Raw genomic sequence first — 14718 nt, 5'->3', positions numbered from 1 at the left:
CTCCCTCATCCCAGTGCTGGAATTAAAGAAATGGCTCAGACATACAAATAAACGCATGAGATCCTGGCAGAGACAGAGACACAGAAAGACAAGCAGACACAGGCAAATCTCAGTCTAAGTAACTACTCCTTAACCTCAGAGAAGATTTTATTTACAGTGTAAGTGAATTAAGTTCAGTTGGATTGTAACCTATCCGAATGAAGAATATTTGGTGAGCTGGATGGACTGCAGACAAGCAGCATCCAGCTCTGAATCCTCTGCCACCCCCCCCCCCCCCGCCCCTACCCCACTTACGCACCCATGCACGTAGCGCGCTCTCTCAAATAAACATTAAAAAAAAAGAAAGAAAGAAAAGCAACATCTAAATACAATAATTTTTCTAGGTTTCTCTAGCACTTTCCTTGGTAAGAAACATTATTCCTTTCTTTTTTTTTTGAGGGGTGGGGAGGGCCAGAGAGGGGAAGAGACAGAATTTCAAGCAGGCTCCATGCTGAGGCTCCGACTTGTGGCTCAAACCCACAGCCCTGGAATCATGACCTGAGCCAAAATCAAGAGTCAGACCAACTGACTGAGCCAACCAGATGCCCCAGAAACACCATTTCCATATGATGAAAATATTCTGTTAAGGTACAGATACTGTATTGTAAAGCAAAGATTAAATTCCTCAGTTTTTTTTTTTTTTTGGTCAGATGAACATATCTTTTAAAGCCATCCAAATCTCAGTGTTCTACTCTCCGTTCAATAATCTCAGTAATCACTAATCCAATTTCCTAAGTGCCTCTGCAATTTTGAGGAGTGTCTTATATCTCAATCCTGAGTATGCTGAGCACTAGAAGAGTGTATCACCCATTCTAAGTAAAGAAATTAGCATCAAGAAAGAAAGAAAGAAAGAAAGAAAGAAAGAAAAGAAGAAAGAAAGAAAGAAAGAACAAAAGAAAGAAAAGAAGAAAGAAAGAAAGAGAGAGAGAAAGAGATTAGCATTCTGGAAGGAAGAAGGAAGAAAAGAAAAGAAAGAAAGAAAAAAAGAAAGAAAAAAAATTAGCATTCTAGAAGTAAGGAAAGAAGAAGGAAAGAAAGAGAGAAAGAAAGAAATTAGCATTCTGGAAGGAAGGAAGGAAAAGAAAGGAAAGAAAGAAAGAAAGAGAGAAAGAAAGAAATTAGCATTATAGAAGGAGAAAGAAAGAAAGAAAGAAAGAAAGAAAGAACAAAAAAGAAAAAAAGAAAGAAATTAGCATTCTAGTTTTTCTCTAAATCTCCAAAAGATGGTTATCGTCAGTCAAACCTTGAAAAGAATAAGCCAATATTTTGGACTTATAGACCTATGGACCAGACCCTCACCATGGTAACTTTCAGGTTCCATCCTTTATGAGACTATGTTATAATAATCCTCTCTCTAGTACAGCAATTATCCCATCCTCTTAGAAATCCTGAAATAATTAGTCTGGGGTCATACTGGGGAATATAGATATATATTTTTTAAACAAGATTCCCCAGTGACTCCAACATGCAGCCAGTGTTGAGTACACTGATCTCTCCTTAAGTCCAACAGACATAATGCATATTATTCAAGTTCTGGCTGAATTCTCCAGTAATCCTCATAAGATAGCCTGCAAAATTTGGGAGATGCTGGCTGGCTCAGTAGGTAGAGCATGTGACTCTTGATTTGGGGGTTGTAAGTTCAAGCCCTATGTTGGATGTAGAGATTACTTAAAAATATAATCTCAAAAGCAAAAACAAAAAAACAAAACAAAAAAAAACCAAAAAAAAACAAACTGTAAAATTTGTACAGAAAACAGAATTTTATATTTCCTTTTGATTATGAATCAAAAGAACTTTCTTTAAAGAAATATGGGTTATTTCCCACAAACCACTTTAGTTATTCCTTTCTCTCAAAGCTAAAATTCTACTAAATCATTTTATTAATTAAAAAAAAATTTTTTTTTAAGAGAGAGAGAACACGAGTGGGGGGGGGGTGGGGGCAGTGAGAGAGGGAAAGAGAGATTCTTAAGCAGGCTCCAGGCTCAGCACAGAGCTCAACACAGGGCTCTATCTCAAGATTCTGAGATATCAAGAGTAGGATGCTTAACTGACTGAATTAAGCCAGGGATCCCCCTGTTAAATAATTTTAAAAGAATTTTTTATTCCAGGGGCACCCCAGCTCACGCTCTCTCTCAAAAATAAACGAACACTAAAAAAAAAAAAAAAGAAAAAAGGGGCACCTGGATGGCTCAGTTGGTTAAGCATCGTACTTCAGTTCAGGTCGTGATCTCACAGTTCGTGAGTTTGAGACCAAGGTCGGGCTCTGCACTGACAGCTCAGAGCCTGGAGCCTGCTTTGGATTCTGTCTCTCTGTCTCTCTCTCTGCCCCTACCTTGCTCATGCTCTGTCTCTCTCTCTCTCTCAAAAATAAATGAACATTTACAAAATTAAGAAAAAAAAAGAATTTTTGATTCCAGCAACTTTTTCAATGATATTTCACTGGCCAGTTTATAAATTACAAAAATTTTCCATAAAATATTATCTATTATAAGATATAAATTAAATTAATGAGGTTCCTTAACATTTGAATGCAAAGGCATGGAATGAGATTTATACTAAAAGAATAATTCTAGGGGTGCCTGTGTGGCCTGATAGGTTAAGTGTCTGACTCCTGATTTTGGCTCAGATTATGATCCCAGTGTTGTGGGATCAAGCCCCATGTCGGGCTCCACACTGAGCGTAGAGCCTGCTTAAGATTCATTCTCTCTTGGGGTGCCTGGTGGCTCAGTCGGTTGAGCGTCGGACTTTGGCTCAAGTTACGATCTCATGGTTCGCAGGTTTGAGCCCTGCCTCAGGCTCTGTGCTGACAGCTCAGCACAGGAGAATAGCTCTGAAGAGCAATAATACAGTGAACTGTATTTATAAATACAATCTAACAACTGCTTCAGTTAGAAAATTATTGCAATTAAAAAAAGTGCCAAATTCAGTAATCAAATTTTTGGGATAATGTACTATCCCACACCATTATTATATTTTAAGTCATCTCTATACCCAACATGAAGATAGAACTCACAACCTTCAGATCAAGAGTTGGATGCTCTACTGACTGCACCAGCCAGGCACCCGCCTTCCCACATCATTATTTAGAAGATGCAATTTTATCTAATGATGTCCACAAAGCAAAACTCTGGAAATACTTTAAAAGACTAATCGAATTTTCAACCAATGGGTATCCTAACATTTTCAGATTTACCTCTAAAGGTTTACTATAAACTTTATTATATTCACAGTATGAAAAATGAAATTTTAAAAGTCTGAAAGGAAATAGCTGGTATATTATCTTAATTAGAGAAGTAGTCACAGAAATCTACGGGCACAGTGGAAGTATCTTAAGACAGTTAAAAGGCAGCAGTATAGTTTAAATCCATCTCCCTCCCACTTTAAACTGTGGCTACATCATTAATTAATCAAACTGGACAGGAAAAATGGGTAAATTTTACCTAATGTGTCAATTCAACTTTACATTATAGAAGCGTGTCCTTAAAATTGTAATATTTAAAATAAAGAAAAGGAATGGTTACCAAACCAAAAAGGCTTTAGATTTTTTTTGTCTTTCTGCTTTTGAAAGGCTTCGTTGTTGTATTACTGATAAGGTTAACAGCCAAAAGGACTAAACTCTGCCTTCTGTTATAGATAAACCAAGTCCACTGAATAAAAATTATGAAAATGAAACAAAGTGCACAGCTTTGAGTAGTATGAAAGAGATTAAAACAAAATGAAACAAATGAGTCTGAATTGACCAAACAGGAACTAACACTGTTGAATCATCTGGCAAAAGAACTATTCCTTTTTAAATATTTTCTTTATGCTTAAAGACAATTTATTTAAAATTATCAAACAGGGGCGCCTGGGTGGCTCAGTCGGTTAAGGGTCCGACTTCGGCTCAGGTCATGATCTCACGGTCCATGAGTTCGAGCCCCGCGTTGGGCTCTGTGCTGACAGCTCAGAGCTTGGAGCCTGTTTCGGATTCTGTGTCTCCCTCTCTGTGACCCTCCCCCGTTCATGCTCTGTCTCTCTCTGTCTCAAAAATAAATAAACGTTAAAAAAAATAAAATAAATAAAATAAAAAAAAATAAAATTATCAAACAGACCTAAATCTCACAACTTCTGATCCAGTTTCAACATAAAAATGATCCTTTATAAAGACACTACGATTACCTTTAAAATCCATGATTTCCTCATAAATTTACTTCTCAAAACAATCCCTTGAAACAGACTTTAAAGTTAGCAAGGGATGCCCTCCTTACTAATTACCAGAAAAATTAAAAGCATCCTTATCTTATTCTGGTTCTGAAGGACCTCTGCATTCACAGAAAAAAATGCTTGCTACTAAGAAGTCCAGGGTTGGGAATATCTCAATTTGTGAGTCAAAACTTGATGAGAACACTGATGGGCAGGGCTGTTAACTACTTCTTCTAAATAAAAAGTTCCAAAGCAGAAATGCTTTCAAGACAGCCCAGGTACTTCCCACATTCTTAAGGAAGGGACTTCAGTATTTTAAAAGACTCCTATTTCTATACTTTCTGAAGAAGCTGACTATGGAGAAAGGCAGGGAAGATGAAAAAAAAAAAAAATCACATCACCATGTGATCTTAAGGAAAAAACACTTACCTTAAGATGAACTTTGATGAGGGGAGCCTTGGTGGCTCAGTCAGTTAAGCGTCCGACTTCAGCCCAGATCATGATCTCACTGTCTGTAGGTTCGAGCCCCATGTTGGGCTCTGTGCTGACAGCTCAGAGCCTGGGGCCTGATTCTATGTCTCCCTCTCTCTGCCCCTCCCCCACTTGCACTTTGTGTCTTTCTCTCTCAAAAATAAACATTAAAAAAAAAAAAGATGAACTTTGATAAGACAGATAAAACCCTAATAAATTCAATAACTTAGGTTTTGTATTCTAACATATTATAATCTCCTTGTTCCTTAAAGCAGCTAATTTGCCTGATAACAAAATTAAATTAGACCTGCTCTGAATATTTTCTACTGGGAATTATTTCCCCTACCTTTTTCATTTCTTCAACATACGCAATCATGGCTTCCTCTTTGGTCATATCACCCAGTGAACTCCAAGCATCCCTAGAAATGGAAATATTCAAATAACAAAAAAATACCTGTCTTCCAATTGCTCAGAATACAATTTGTAGTCAATGCTGTATGGTTATTAATTTAAAACAGGCTCTCTACTTAAAGCCTACGCAAAGATAATATGTTTCCAAAGGATCTCTTTAAATGTACCACCTTAAAGAACAATATCAGAGGAAATAAACTGTCAAATTAAATAGTATTTAAAAGTAGTAATAGCCCATCTATAGATTATAAACTATATAAACTATATTATATCACTATAGAGCAGATACTATAGACTATTGATAAATATTTGCTAAGAACTCTTCAAAAGTTTTATATTATAAACAGCAATGACAGAAAGGAACATTTTAGAAGACTATATGAAATGAACTATCACAGCCATGTTTTAAAAGAACAGGAGTTTGAGTTAAAAATTTCCATTACTTTAAATAAGAATCTAATGTATACACTCAAAAAATAGAAATGGTTTCCTACTTCTAAAAAAACAAAAATGTGAAGCACAGGCAATTTTTAAACCCACAGACAATGAGAATACAGTAAAACTTGGAGTGCGAGTAACTCGCTCATCCGCAAGATGAGCAACCTTTTTTTTTTTTAATGTTTTATTTATTTTTGAGAGAGAGAGGAACAGAGCATGAGGTGGGCAGGGGCAGAAAGAGAGGGAGACAGAATCCACAAAGCACACTCCAGGCTCCGAGCTGTCAGCACAGAGTCCAACGCGGGGCTCAAACCCGTGAACCATGAGGTCATGACCTCAGCTGAAGTCGGACACCCAACCGAGCCACCCAGGTGCCCCGATGAGCAAACATTTCTAATAAATTTTAACTTGATAAACGGGCGATGTCTTGCAATATGAGTAGCACGTGATGCCGAAGTCACATGATTGCAACTAAGCCAATGGTTCTTGAAATTTGCTTTGATATACGAATGCTCTGGATTATAAGCATGTTTCTAGGACAAATCATGCTCGCAAACCATGGTTTTACTGTAGACCTTTGAAATTTTTGCCTAAAATGAAAACCTTTCTTTTTATGTATTTTTTCCAGAAGCAGTTGATATCTACCAATGGTCAATTCTGAGGAAAAATTATAAAGTAAATAAATCAATTTTCTTAAAACAGATTAAATACCATATTGCTATTACATTTAACCTATTATCTATGACCATTCATAAAGAACTTAGAGGAAAGTATAGTGCTAACAAATCCTCAAAGGAGTTTAAGGACTTTCAATTCAGGGTAAAGAAATTCAGCCATCAAAATGTGTGGCTCTTAAGACATACTTCACCAATTAGCATACTCTGTTCATAACGTACTTTCTATGTTACAGAGGTAGCTATGGATATAACTTTTTAAAGTATATTAAAAATCAAATTTCAAAAAAAAATCAAATTTCTATTCAAGTACAGTGGGAAGGAGTGACAGCTTAGATAAAAAGTTAGCACAGTAGTACCTGAGTTATGTTCCTAGTTACTTAGGAATCATCTAAAGGTTCAGAGCAAACAGTGTCATTTGACAAGTAAAAGTCATTACTTTTCCCCACAGGTAAAACAGGCAGGAGAGTTTATTTGTTTGTTTGCTTAACTGAGTTTAGGAGTTGCTCTTGGTATAAGAAAATGAAAAAAATTCCATAAAAGGAAAGACTAACTGAAAATGATTTCTGATGCACCTACCCCTTTGGGTTTTATTGTTTTCCTCTCTTCCCTGAGACTTCTCTATTTGTATGAAATTGTGTTAAAAGCACATGGAGGATAAAAATTGGATCCAGTATGTTAGAACACCTTATGCACAGAGTAACACATAACCACATAAATAAGTCATATGATAATTATGTCATTAAAATAAAATTTCTTTCAGAGCTCTCTATATAAAATTACCATTTATATCTTCCAACAGGATCCCAGAATCCAGGCCTCGACAGTTTACAGGGTCCTTCAGTTGCCTGCTTATAGAAGCTATAGAATTTGAGCATCATTTCATTTGTTGGCTGAAATGAACCTATTGGAGACATATTAAACATAAATCACCTGGAGAATTCAATTGATACTAAGGCTGTAAATCAGCTTAGCTATACTAATAGTGATATTTAAATATTTCATTAACAGTACAATCATTTACTTCCGTCTTATAGAAACAAACGTTATGGCTGTCCGTTGCTTTACTCCTCTGACTTAAAAAATGTACACTCTGCTTAATAAAACCTCAACATTAAGAAATTCAAGGCCTTTTGGTCAAATTTCAACTTCTCAGTGAATAGGAAGTCTGGCTAAAGTGAACCAATGTCTGCTGTGGTAGAAAAAGAATCCAAGATAAAATAGATTTCTCACTTCTTACCTCTGTAATTTTGACCACATCAATTTCTTGATAATCAAATCAGTCTTTATATATGTCTCTAGCGTATCTGTGATCTTTTTTTGTTAAAAGTTTCAAAATGTATGAATGAGTGCTCTAAGCTACAATACTTAATAATAGAGAAAAATTGGAATGCAAATGTTTTATAATAAATAATTGACTAAATTGTTATGATACATATACACAACAGGATCATTTATAACTACAGCCCTTAAAAATTATATGGTATGAAAATATAAACAACTGAGAAAAGTTTCACAATCTACTATAAAGTGAGAAAATAACAGTAGTTTAAAAATAGCATATCCAGTACAATCCATTTTTGCAAAGTAAGTATTCATACACATAAAAAGCAGAATAAAAGGAAACACATCAAAATTTTAAAGACGATATCTCTGGATAGTAAGTATACAGATCATTTTCCTTTTTTTTAATTTGTGTTTTAAAAATTTTTACATTTGGGACCTCATCAAAATAAAAAGCTTCTGCACAGCGAAGGAAACAATCAGCAAAACTAAAAGGCAACCGACAGAATGGGAGAAGATATTTGCAAACAACATACCAGATAAAGGGTTAGTATCCATAATCTATAAAGAACTTATCAAACTCAACACCCAGAAAACAAATAATCCAGTGAAGAAAAGGGCAAAAGACATGAATAGACACTTCTCCAAAGAAGACATCTATATGGCTAACAGACACATGAAGAAATGCTCAACATCACTCATCATCAGGGAAATACAAATCAAAACCACACTGAGATACCACCTCACTCCTGTCAGAATGGCTAACGTTAACAACTTAGGCAACAACAGATGTTGCGAGGATGCAGAGAAAGAGGATCTCTTTTGCATTGTTGGTGGCAATGCAAGCTGGTGCAGCCACTCTGGAAAACAGTATGGAGGTTCCTCAAAAAACTAAAAATAGAACTGCCCTACGACCCAGCAATTGCACTACTAGGTATATATCCAAGGGATACAGGTGTGCTGTTTCGAAGGGGCACACGCACCCCTATGTTTGTAGCAGCACTATCGACAATAGCCAAAGTATGGAAAGAGCCCAAATGTCCATTGATGGATGAATGGATAAAGATGTGGTATATATATACAATGCAGTATTACTCAGCAGTCAAATAGAATGAAATCCTGCCATTTGCAACTATGTGGATGGAACTGGAGGGTATTATGCTATGTGAAATTAGAGAAAGACAAATGTCATATGACACCACTCATATGAGGACTTTAAGAGACAAAACAGATGAACATAAGGGAAGGGAAACAAAAATAATATAAAAAACAGGGAGGGGGACAAAACAGAAGAGAGTCATAAATATGGAGAACAGACTGAGGGTTACAGGAGGGGTTGTGGGAGGGGGGGATGGGCTAAATGGGTAAGGGGCACTAAGGAATCTACTCCTGAAATCATTGTTGCACTATATGCTAACTAATTTGGATATGAATTGAAAATATATATATATATATATAAAAATTGTTTTTACATTCAATGTGTTTATATATTACATTTATATCAAAATTATTATAATAAAAATTAAAACTATAAAAAATATTTTATAAACTTTCTAGATTGCATAATAAACACACAATGTGTAGCAATCAAAAATTAGTAGTTTATAAACATTGTGAAAATTACAACACAGATAAGCTGAGAGCTGGTGTTTCGGGTTTACCAGGAATGAATAATTAATTCCAAAATCACAGTAACTATTATCTACATAATATATGCTCCTTTAGGAGTACCTATTAGACATTATTTCAATAATATTGTCCTCCTTTAAATACCAGAGGTTAAAAAAATGGGAAAATTACAGTTAAAAGGGTTACACATTTTTTTAAGCTTTGAAATAGTTTTATTTGAAAAAAAATTTTTTAAACGGTTGCCTACTTAAATAACACAAATCTAAAACACCAAGAGACTCATCTCAAAATATCTTCAGTAAGTCACAATAAGATTAAAAATTTGTTTTTAACATTTATTTATTTATTTGGAGAGAGAGAGAGAGAGAGAGAGAGAGAGAGAGAGAGAGAACCCAAAGCAGGCTCCAGTACTGTTAGTGCAAAGCCTGACACACAGCTCAATCCCACGAGCTGTCAGATCATCACATGAGCCGAAATTAAGAGTTGGCCGCCCAACCAACTGAGCCACCCAGGCGCCCCAAGTCAAAATAAGATTTAAAAGTTTATTTGTTGGGGTGTCTGGGTGGCTCAGTTGGTTGAGCATCTGCCTCTTGATTTTGTTCAGGTCATTATCCCAGGGTCCTGGGATTGAGCCCCGAGTCAGGCTCCGTGCTGAGTGTGGAGCCTGCTTAATACTTTCCTTAAGATTCTCACTCTCACTCTCCCTCTGCCCCTCTCCCCCACTTACACGCTCTCTCCCTAAAAAAAATAAAATAAAAATCTTTAAAAAGTAAAAAAAAGTCTATTTGTTAAGGTGAGTGAAATATACATTAGAATAGATTACAGCAAAAACTGTTAACGTATTGAATATACTCTGTAAGACACTAGATAAAGTATAATCTGTCCTCAAGGTGCTTGCTCACGCATAACATATTTGACATGTGTATTTAAAATGTTATCTAAGAATTTAAATTTGTAAAGGTCAAGGGCAAACCAAACATAGATGCTATAGGATTCATTATAACCTCAGACCTTAAATAAAGATTAAGCAACAAGGAACAAAAAAACAGATCTCACCCTTTGCAAAATAGTCCAGGGCAGACTATACCAATTAAAGAGTACAATTATTAAAAGATTTAATAATTCATTATAATAAGACTTCCAGCTTCAATTAATATCAATTTAATTTCAGGGGATAACAGTACACTGAATATCATCCAACACAGGCCATTTGCCAGGGTACCTTAACCTTGTGATAGCTTCTTAAATGTTATGTGAATAGTTTATATTTACATGGGTTTAATACAAAATATATATCAACAAAGATAGTAGACAAGAGACATCAAGTTCTACCTTTAACAATTCTCAAAAAATTATAAACATGTGTGGTTTAGAAAAAGGATAAAGATACAACTTATGTAAAACTCTTACAGTGATGCCTTTCTATAAACTCTTTTAATCAGGCAGTTAGAAAATCAACAGCTAAATAAGTTCCTATATTATTTTTTTAGATGTTGTTCATTCACTCTTATCTTTCAACCCCCTCCTATGAACTCCAATTCAATGTCTGAGATTACAGAAGGAATACTATTTTCTGTCTATTTGCTTTCAAAACCCTTTAAATCTGCACTTTATGAATTTTTATTAAGTGGTGTTGAATATTCATTTCGAAGCCAACAGATGATTAATTAAAAGCAATTAAGTAGAATATATTAAATACTATAATAATATATCAATGAAGTATTCAGTGAATTTTACATTCTGGCACAGTAACAGCGCTTAAATGCAACATTAAAAAAATACAAGTTTATTGTGAAAAATAATCCATATAATGCAGAAGGACATGAAGTAAAAGATAAAAGTCCCCCTCCCCAAACTTCTGCACAGAAAAAAATACTTGAATAACGGCTTTAAACTTCCTAATATTGGTCCAAACCCATAGAATTACAAATTCAAAAAGCTCTGTAAATTCTAAACACGGTGTATTTGAAGAAAACCACACTTGGCCACATCACAGTCAAACTGCTGAAAACCAAGGATAAAGAGAAAAATCTTGAAAACAGCCTGAGAAATGACACAAGAACAACTGGAATGACTTTTCTCCTAAACTGCAAGGAAGGCCCAATATAAGTATAAGAAAGAGAACACTAGTGTAAAGAAAATAGCACACACAAAAAAGTACTAAGTATATATGTATTTATTAAAATAAATCATTTTACAAATGATTTACTGTTCTTTCCTTTCTCTCCCTTCACATCAAAAGTTTTTGGAAGGTTTAAACAGTACAGTTTAAAAGTATGCACACCAGGCATACTACCCATCCCAGTTTTTGTGTGTGTGTGTTTTTAAACATACCCAAATCCGCAGTCATTAAGTGGCAGACTTTGTTTTCAACAAAAACTACTCAAAATCTGGATAACGTATTTGTCTTTTTCTTGAAAATTGAGCAGGTAATTAATTCACATTCTTTACTTCTTCAACTACACTCCTTTTAAACGCAGAAACGAAGTAGGTTAAATAAGCAAGACTACAAGCAGAAATAAGGTTAAAGAAGGCGAGGTTAAGAAACTGGGGCCTCGGGCCTCTGCAGGAGGCTTGTTCAGCGGGGGCCCAGCGCACTTACCATTTTTCGGCAAACTCTGGATCACCTTCACCGCCGCCTCAAACCTGGTTTCGTGCACGGATCTCGTGTCCGCCATCTCCAGCCGCCAGCGCCGGCCCCGGTCCCGGTCCCAAGATCTGTCGGCTGGAATCAGGCAGCAGCAGCACCAGCTTTCCCAAGAGCCTGCATGAAACTGGAACATGGAGCGCAGCCGCGGATCAACATGCCCAAAGGGAGGAGGCCCACGCAGCTGGTCAATTCCCCGTTGCCCTGCCCTATCCAGGCCACACAGACCGAGGTGGCCCAGCTCTTTCCTCCTCCCCGGGGCGTGACCTAGACCGAGGAGCCGGCCCCGCGGAGACAGAAAAACAACTCACCGAGAGGAAAAGCATCTCTAGCACAACACGGAGGGACTCCGGCCACCAGCGGTCGCGGAGCCTCTCTCCCACCCACAGGACCCTGGCGGAGCAGCCACACTCCCCATCCCGACAGGGTCCGTGGGTCCGTCCGCGCCCTCCCCAGAGCCCCGCCCCAGAGCCACTAAAGGACCCACTAGCTGCCGCCGCTGCCGCGCAGCCGACTCCACCCACTCGCCGCGTCCGAGGAGACGACGCGCGCTGCAGTCGGTCCCCTGAGTAGGGCCAGAGAAGAAGGCAAGGAAGAGAAGTGAGATGTGCCGGGTCCTTGCTATTTTGAACAGGCCGGACCGCCGCGTCTGTGCCAGTGCAGCGGGACTGTGGGAGCACACAGGGAACGCAGGATTGGATCCTTCGCCTGGGCCCAAAGCGTCGGTACCGCTGGGCAAAAAAAAAAAAAACCCTACCGTCCACAGCTCCTCCTGCCCTCTTAGGTTAAGGTTTGAAGAAGGTGATGGGACATAAGCAAAGGGCTTTAGATCCGGATAGGCTCTGTGCGAACATTATGTTCTGCCATTCGAGTTCTGTGACCTAGAGCAAGTTACTTAGCCTCTCCGTTGGCAATTTTACAGTACCCTCAAGGGTAGATGAAAGAATTAGAGATTTTGGATGAAAGTGTTTAGCAATACTTGATCCGCAATACTTTGACAGCTTTAGCCGCCTGGAGCTAAGAACGTCCGAAAGTAATCTAACCAAAGGAGTAGGGAAGATTGCCCGCCACTAGCCTGGGCCGGGGAAGGGAGGGCACCTTCCCCAGCACCACCACTAACATCTTGTCCCTGGGAGCCGGGCATAGCCCAACTTCAGCCCGATTTAATAGGAGGCAGGGGTCGGGGGAGGGGGCATTGAGGAACCAGTACGGATTGTCAACCCTAAAACGGGTACCGTGGGCCTTCAACTGTCTACCATAACGCCTTGCAACCTCAGGCACCTAGAATAGCCCCCAGGCCCAGCGTGGGGAGGACTAATACGGATTTGGGAGATGGAGTCTTGCGGCCCGGAAGTCCTCAAATCGCCAGGGCCTTTCTGAGCTCGGGTTGAGTTAGGCGGGTTACTAGCGGTAATCTAAGCGCAGACGGTAAATTACTCTTCCCTCTGAGCCGCACTGCCGGCATTTACCTTGGCATTGCCCGGCAAGCCCGTCCGGTATTGTCCCCGACGCCCGCCCCTCGCCCTGCCCCGTGGACTTGTGGGAAATGTAGTCCCCGCCCGCCCCCCTTCTCTTTGGCGCTTCCGGATACCCTTCGGAGGCTGGCGTTCTTCCCTGTTCCGGTTCGGTTTCTCCGTCCCGCAGACGCTCGAGCGGATGCGGCGGAAATCCTGCCTTCGCACTGCGTCGCCCTCAGCTGTTTCAAAATGCCACATCCGCTTCCCGCGAGAGGGACCCTCAGTAGTCTTTTCAGAGGTGTGGTAACGTGACCGGTGTGACTTGGAGCACGGGGGTGTAATTTTTTTGCTCCTGGTTGCTTACTGACTTTGAGGTCGAGGATGTGGAAGCAAATGTCGTTTAGGTAATAAAGACTACCGCTTTGCTGAGTGCCTGGTGTTTGCCAAGGCAGTGTCACATATTCCAAACGCTATAGGGTGTTTACGAATGAGGAAATGGAGGTCTACGGTAACGGATCTGCCCAAGAACCCACAATTTAGTAAGTAAGCAGAGCCAGGAGTCAGTCCAAAAAACTCTTGCTTTAGATCTTGGACTTTTTCCAGGACACCAAAAGTGTAAGTGACTAGCAATTTTTGTAGTTTACTCAAACTAGGAAAACTACATGTCTTAATAATCTGCTTCCCCTATTCTTTTTTTTTTTATTCTTTTCAAATCCAATCTATTTAGTCATGCATACTTATAAACAGACTTTTGTGTTTATTTCTAATCTAGGACTTCATTTTGACAACTCTTCATGAAATTTATGTAGTAAGCAAATTTACAACATGTTGGTCTTTAGTAAGGATGAATAAGAATTTTCTGTCCGTGATTTATGTCCAATTTCCATTTGCAGGTAGTGTGGATTTCCAATCAAGAATAGCTTAAGGAGAAAGAAAATTGAGATTATTCAGATGAAGGTATTTACAAGTAGCTCATTCATGTAGCTGTGCTGGTTCAGATTTGGTAACTCCTACTGAAACACAATGATGAATATGATGAATTAGTTCCTAAGCTGCCTTCCATTTATGTGAACAACCTATAATTCTACCTAAAATATATAAAAAGGTAAACATTTAAAAATCTAACATATAAAAAGACAAAATGAGAAAAAAATACCCTTGAGAGTGATTTGGAAATGCCATCTATTATGAATTGAATGTTTGTGTCCCCAAAATTTGTATGTTGAGGCCCTAACCTCGATGTGACTTTATTTCGAGACAGGGCCTGTGATAAAGGTTAAATGAGATCATAAGGGTGGAAATCTAATCTACTAGGGCTAGTGCCCTTACAAGAAGAGGAAGAAACACCATAGCTCTTTCCCTCCACTATATGAGGACATAGCAAAATGTGGCCACCTGTAAGCCAGGAGGAGAACTCTCACCAGAAACCACATTGGCCAGCAACTTGATCTTGGACTCCCCAGCCTCTAGAAGTATGAGAAATAAA

The 14718-nt window shown here is 38.4% G+C and overlaps 1 protein-coding gene across 4 annotated transcripts in view; it reads right to left on the bottom strand.

Moving 5' to 3' along the window:
• The window catches only part of ACBD5 (acyl-CoA binding domain containing 5), a 69233-nt gene extending 57027 nt beyond the window's left edge, over positions 1–12206 (bottom strand). For 3 of the 4 annotated variants that reach the window (XM_047065447.1, XM_047065449.1, XM_047065448.1), the window contains exons 1-4: positions 12087–12180; positions 11731–11902; positions 6999–7119; positions 5039–5111 (exon numbers count right to left, since the gene is read on the bottom strand). In XM_047065447.1, coding sequence (XP_046921403.1) covers positions 5039–5111; positions 6999–7119; positions 11731–11902; positions 12087–12101 — 381 coding nt within the window. In that variant the 5' untranslated portion in view covers positions 12102–12180. Of the gene's footprint in view, positions 1–5038; positions 5112–6998; positions 7120–11730; positions 11903–12086 lie in introns of all 4 variants that reach the window. The other variant, XM_047065452.1, reaches the window with a different exon arrangement.
• Between the last annotated feature and the right edge of the window lie 2512 nt (positions 12207–14718).

Source organism: Lynx rufus, unplaced genomic scaffold, assembly GCF_022079265.1.
Source record: "Lynx rufus isolate CCGP_SWC_20201006 ecotype Redwood Valley unplaced genomic scaffold, mLynRuf1.p SCAF_7, whole genome shotgun sequence".
Taxonomy (NCBI): domain Eukaryota; kingdom Metazoa; phylum Chordata; class Mammalia; order Carnivora; family Felidae; genus Lynx; species Lynx rufus.
Note: the sequence above shows the minus strand (reverse complement) of the source record. Positions and strands in the feature narration are given on the sequence as shown.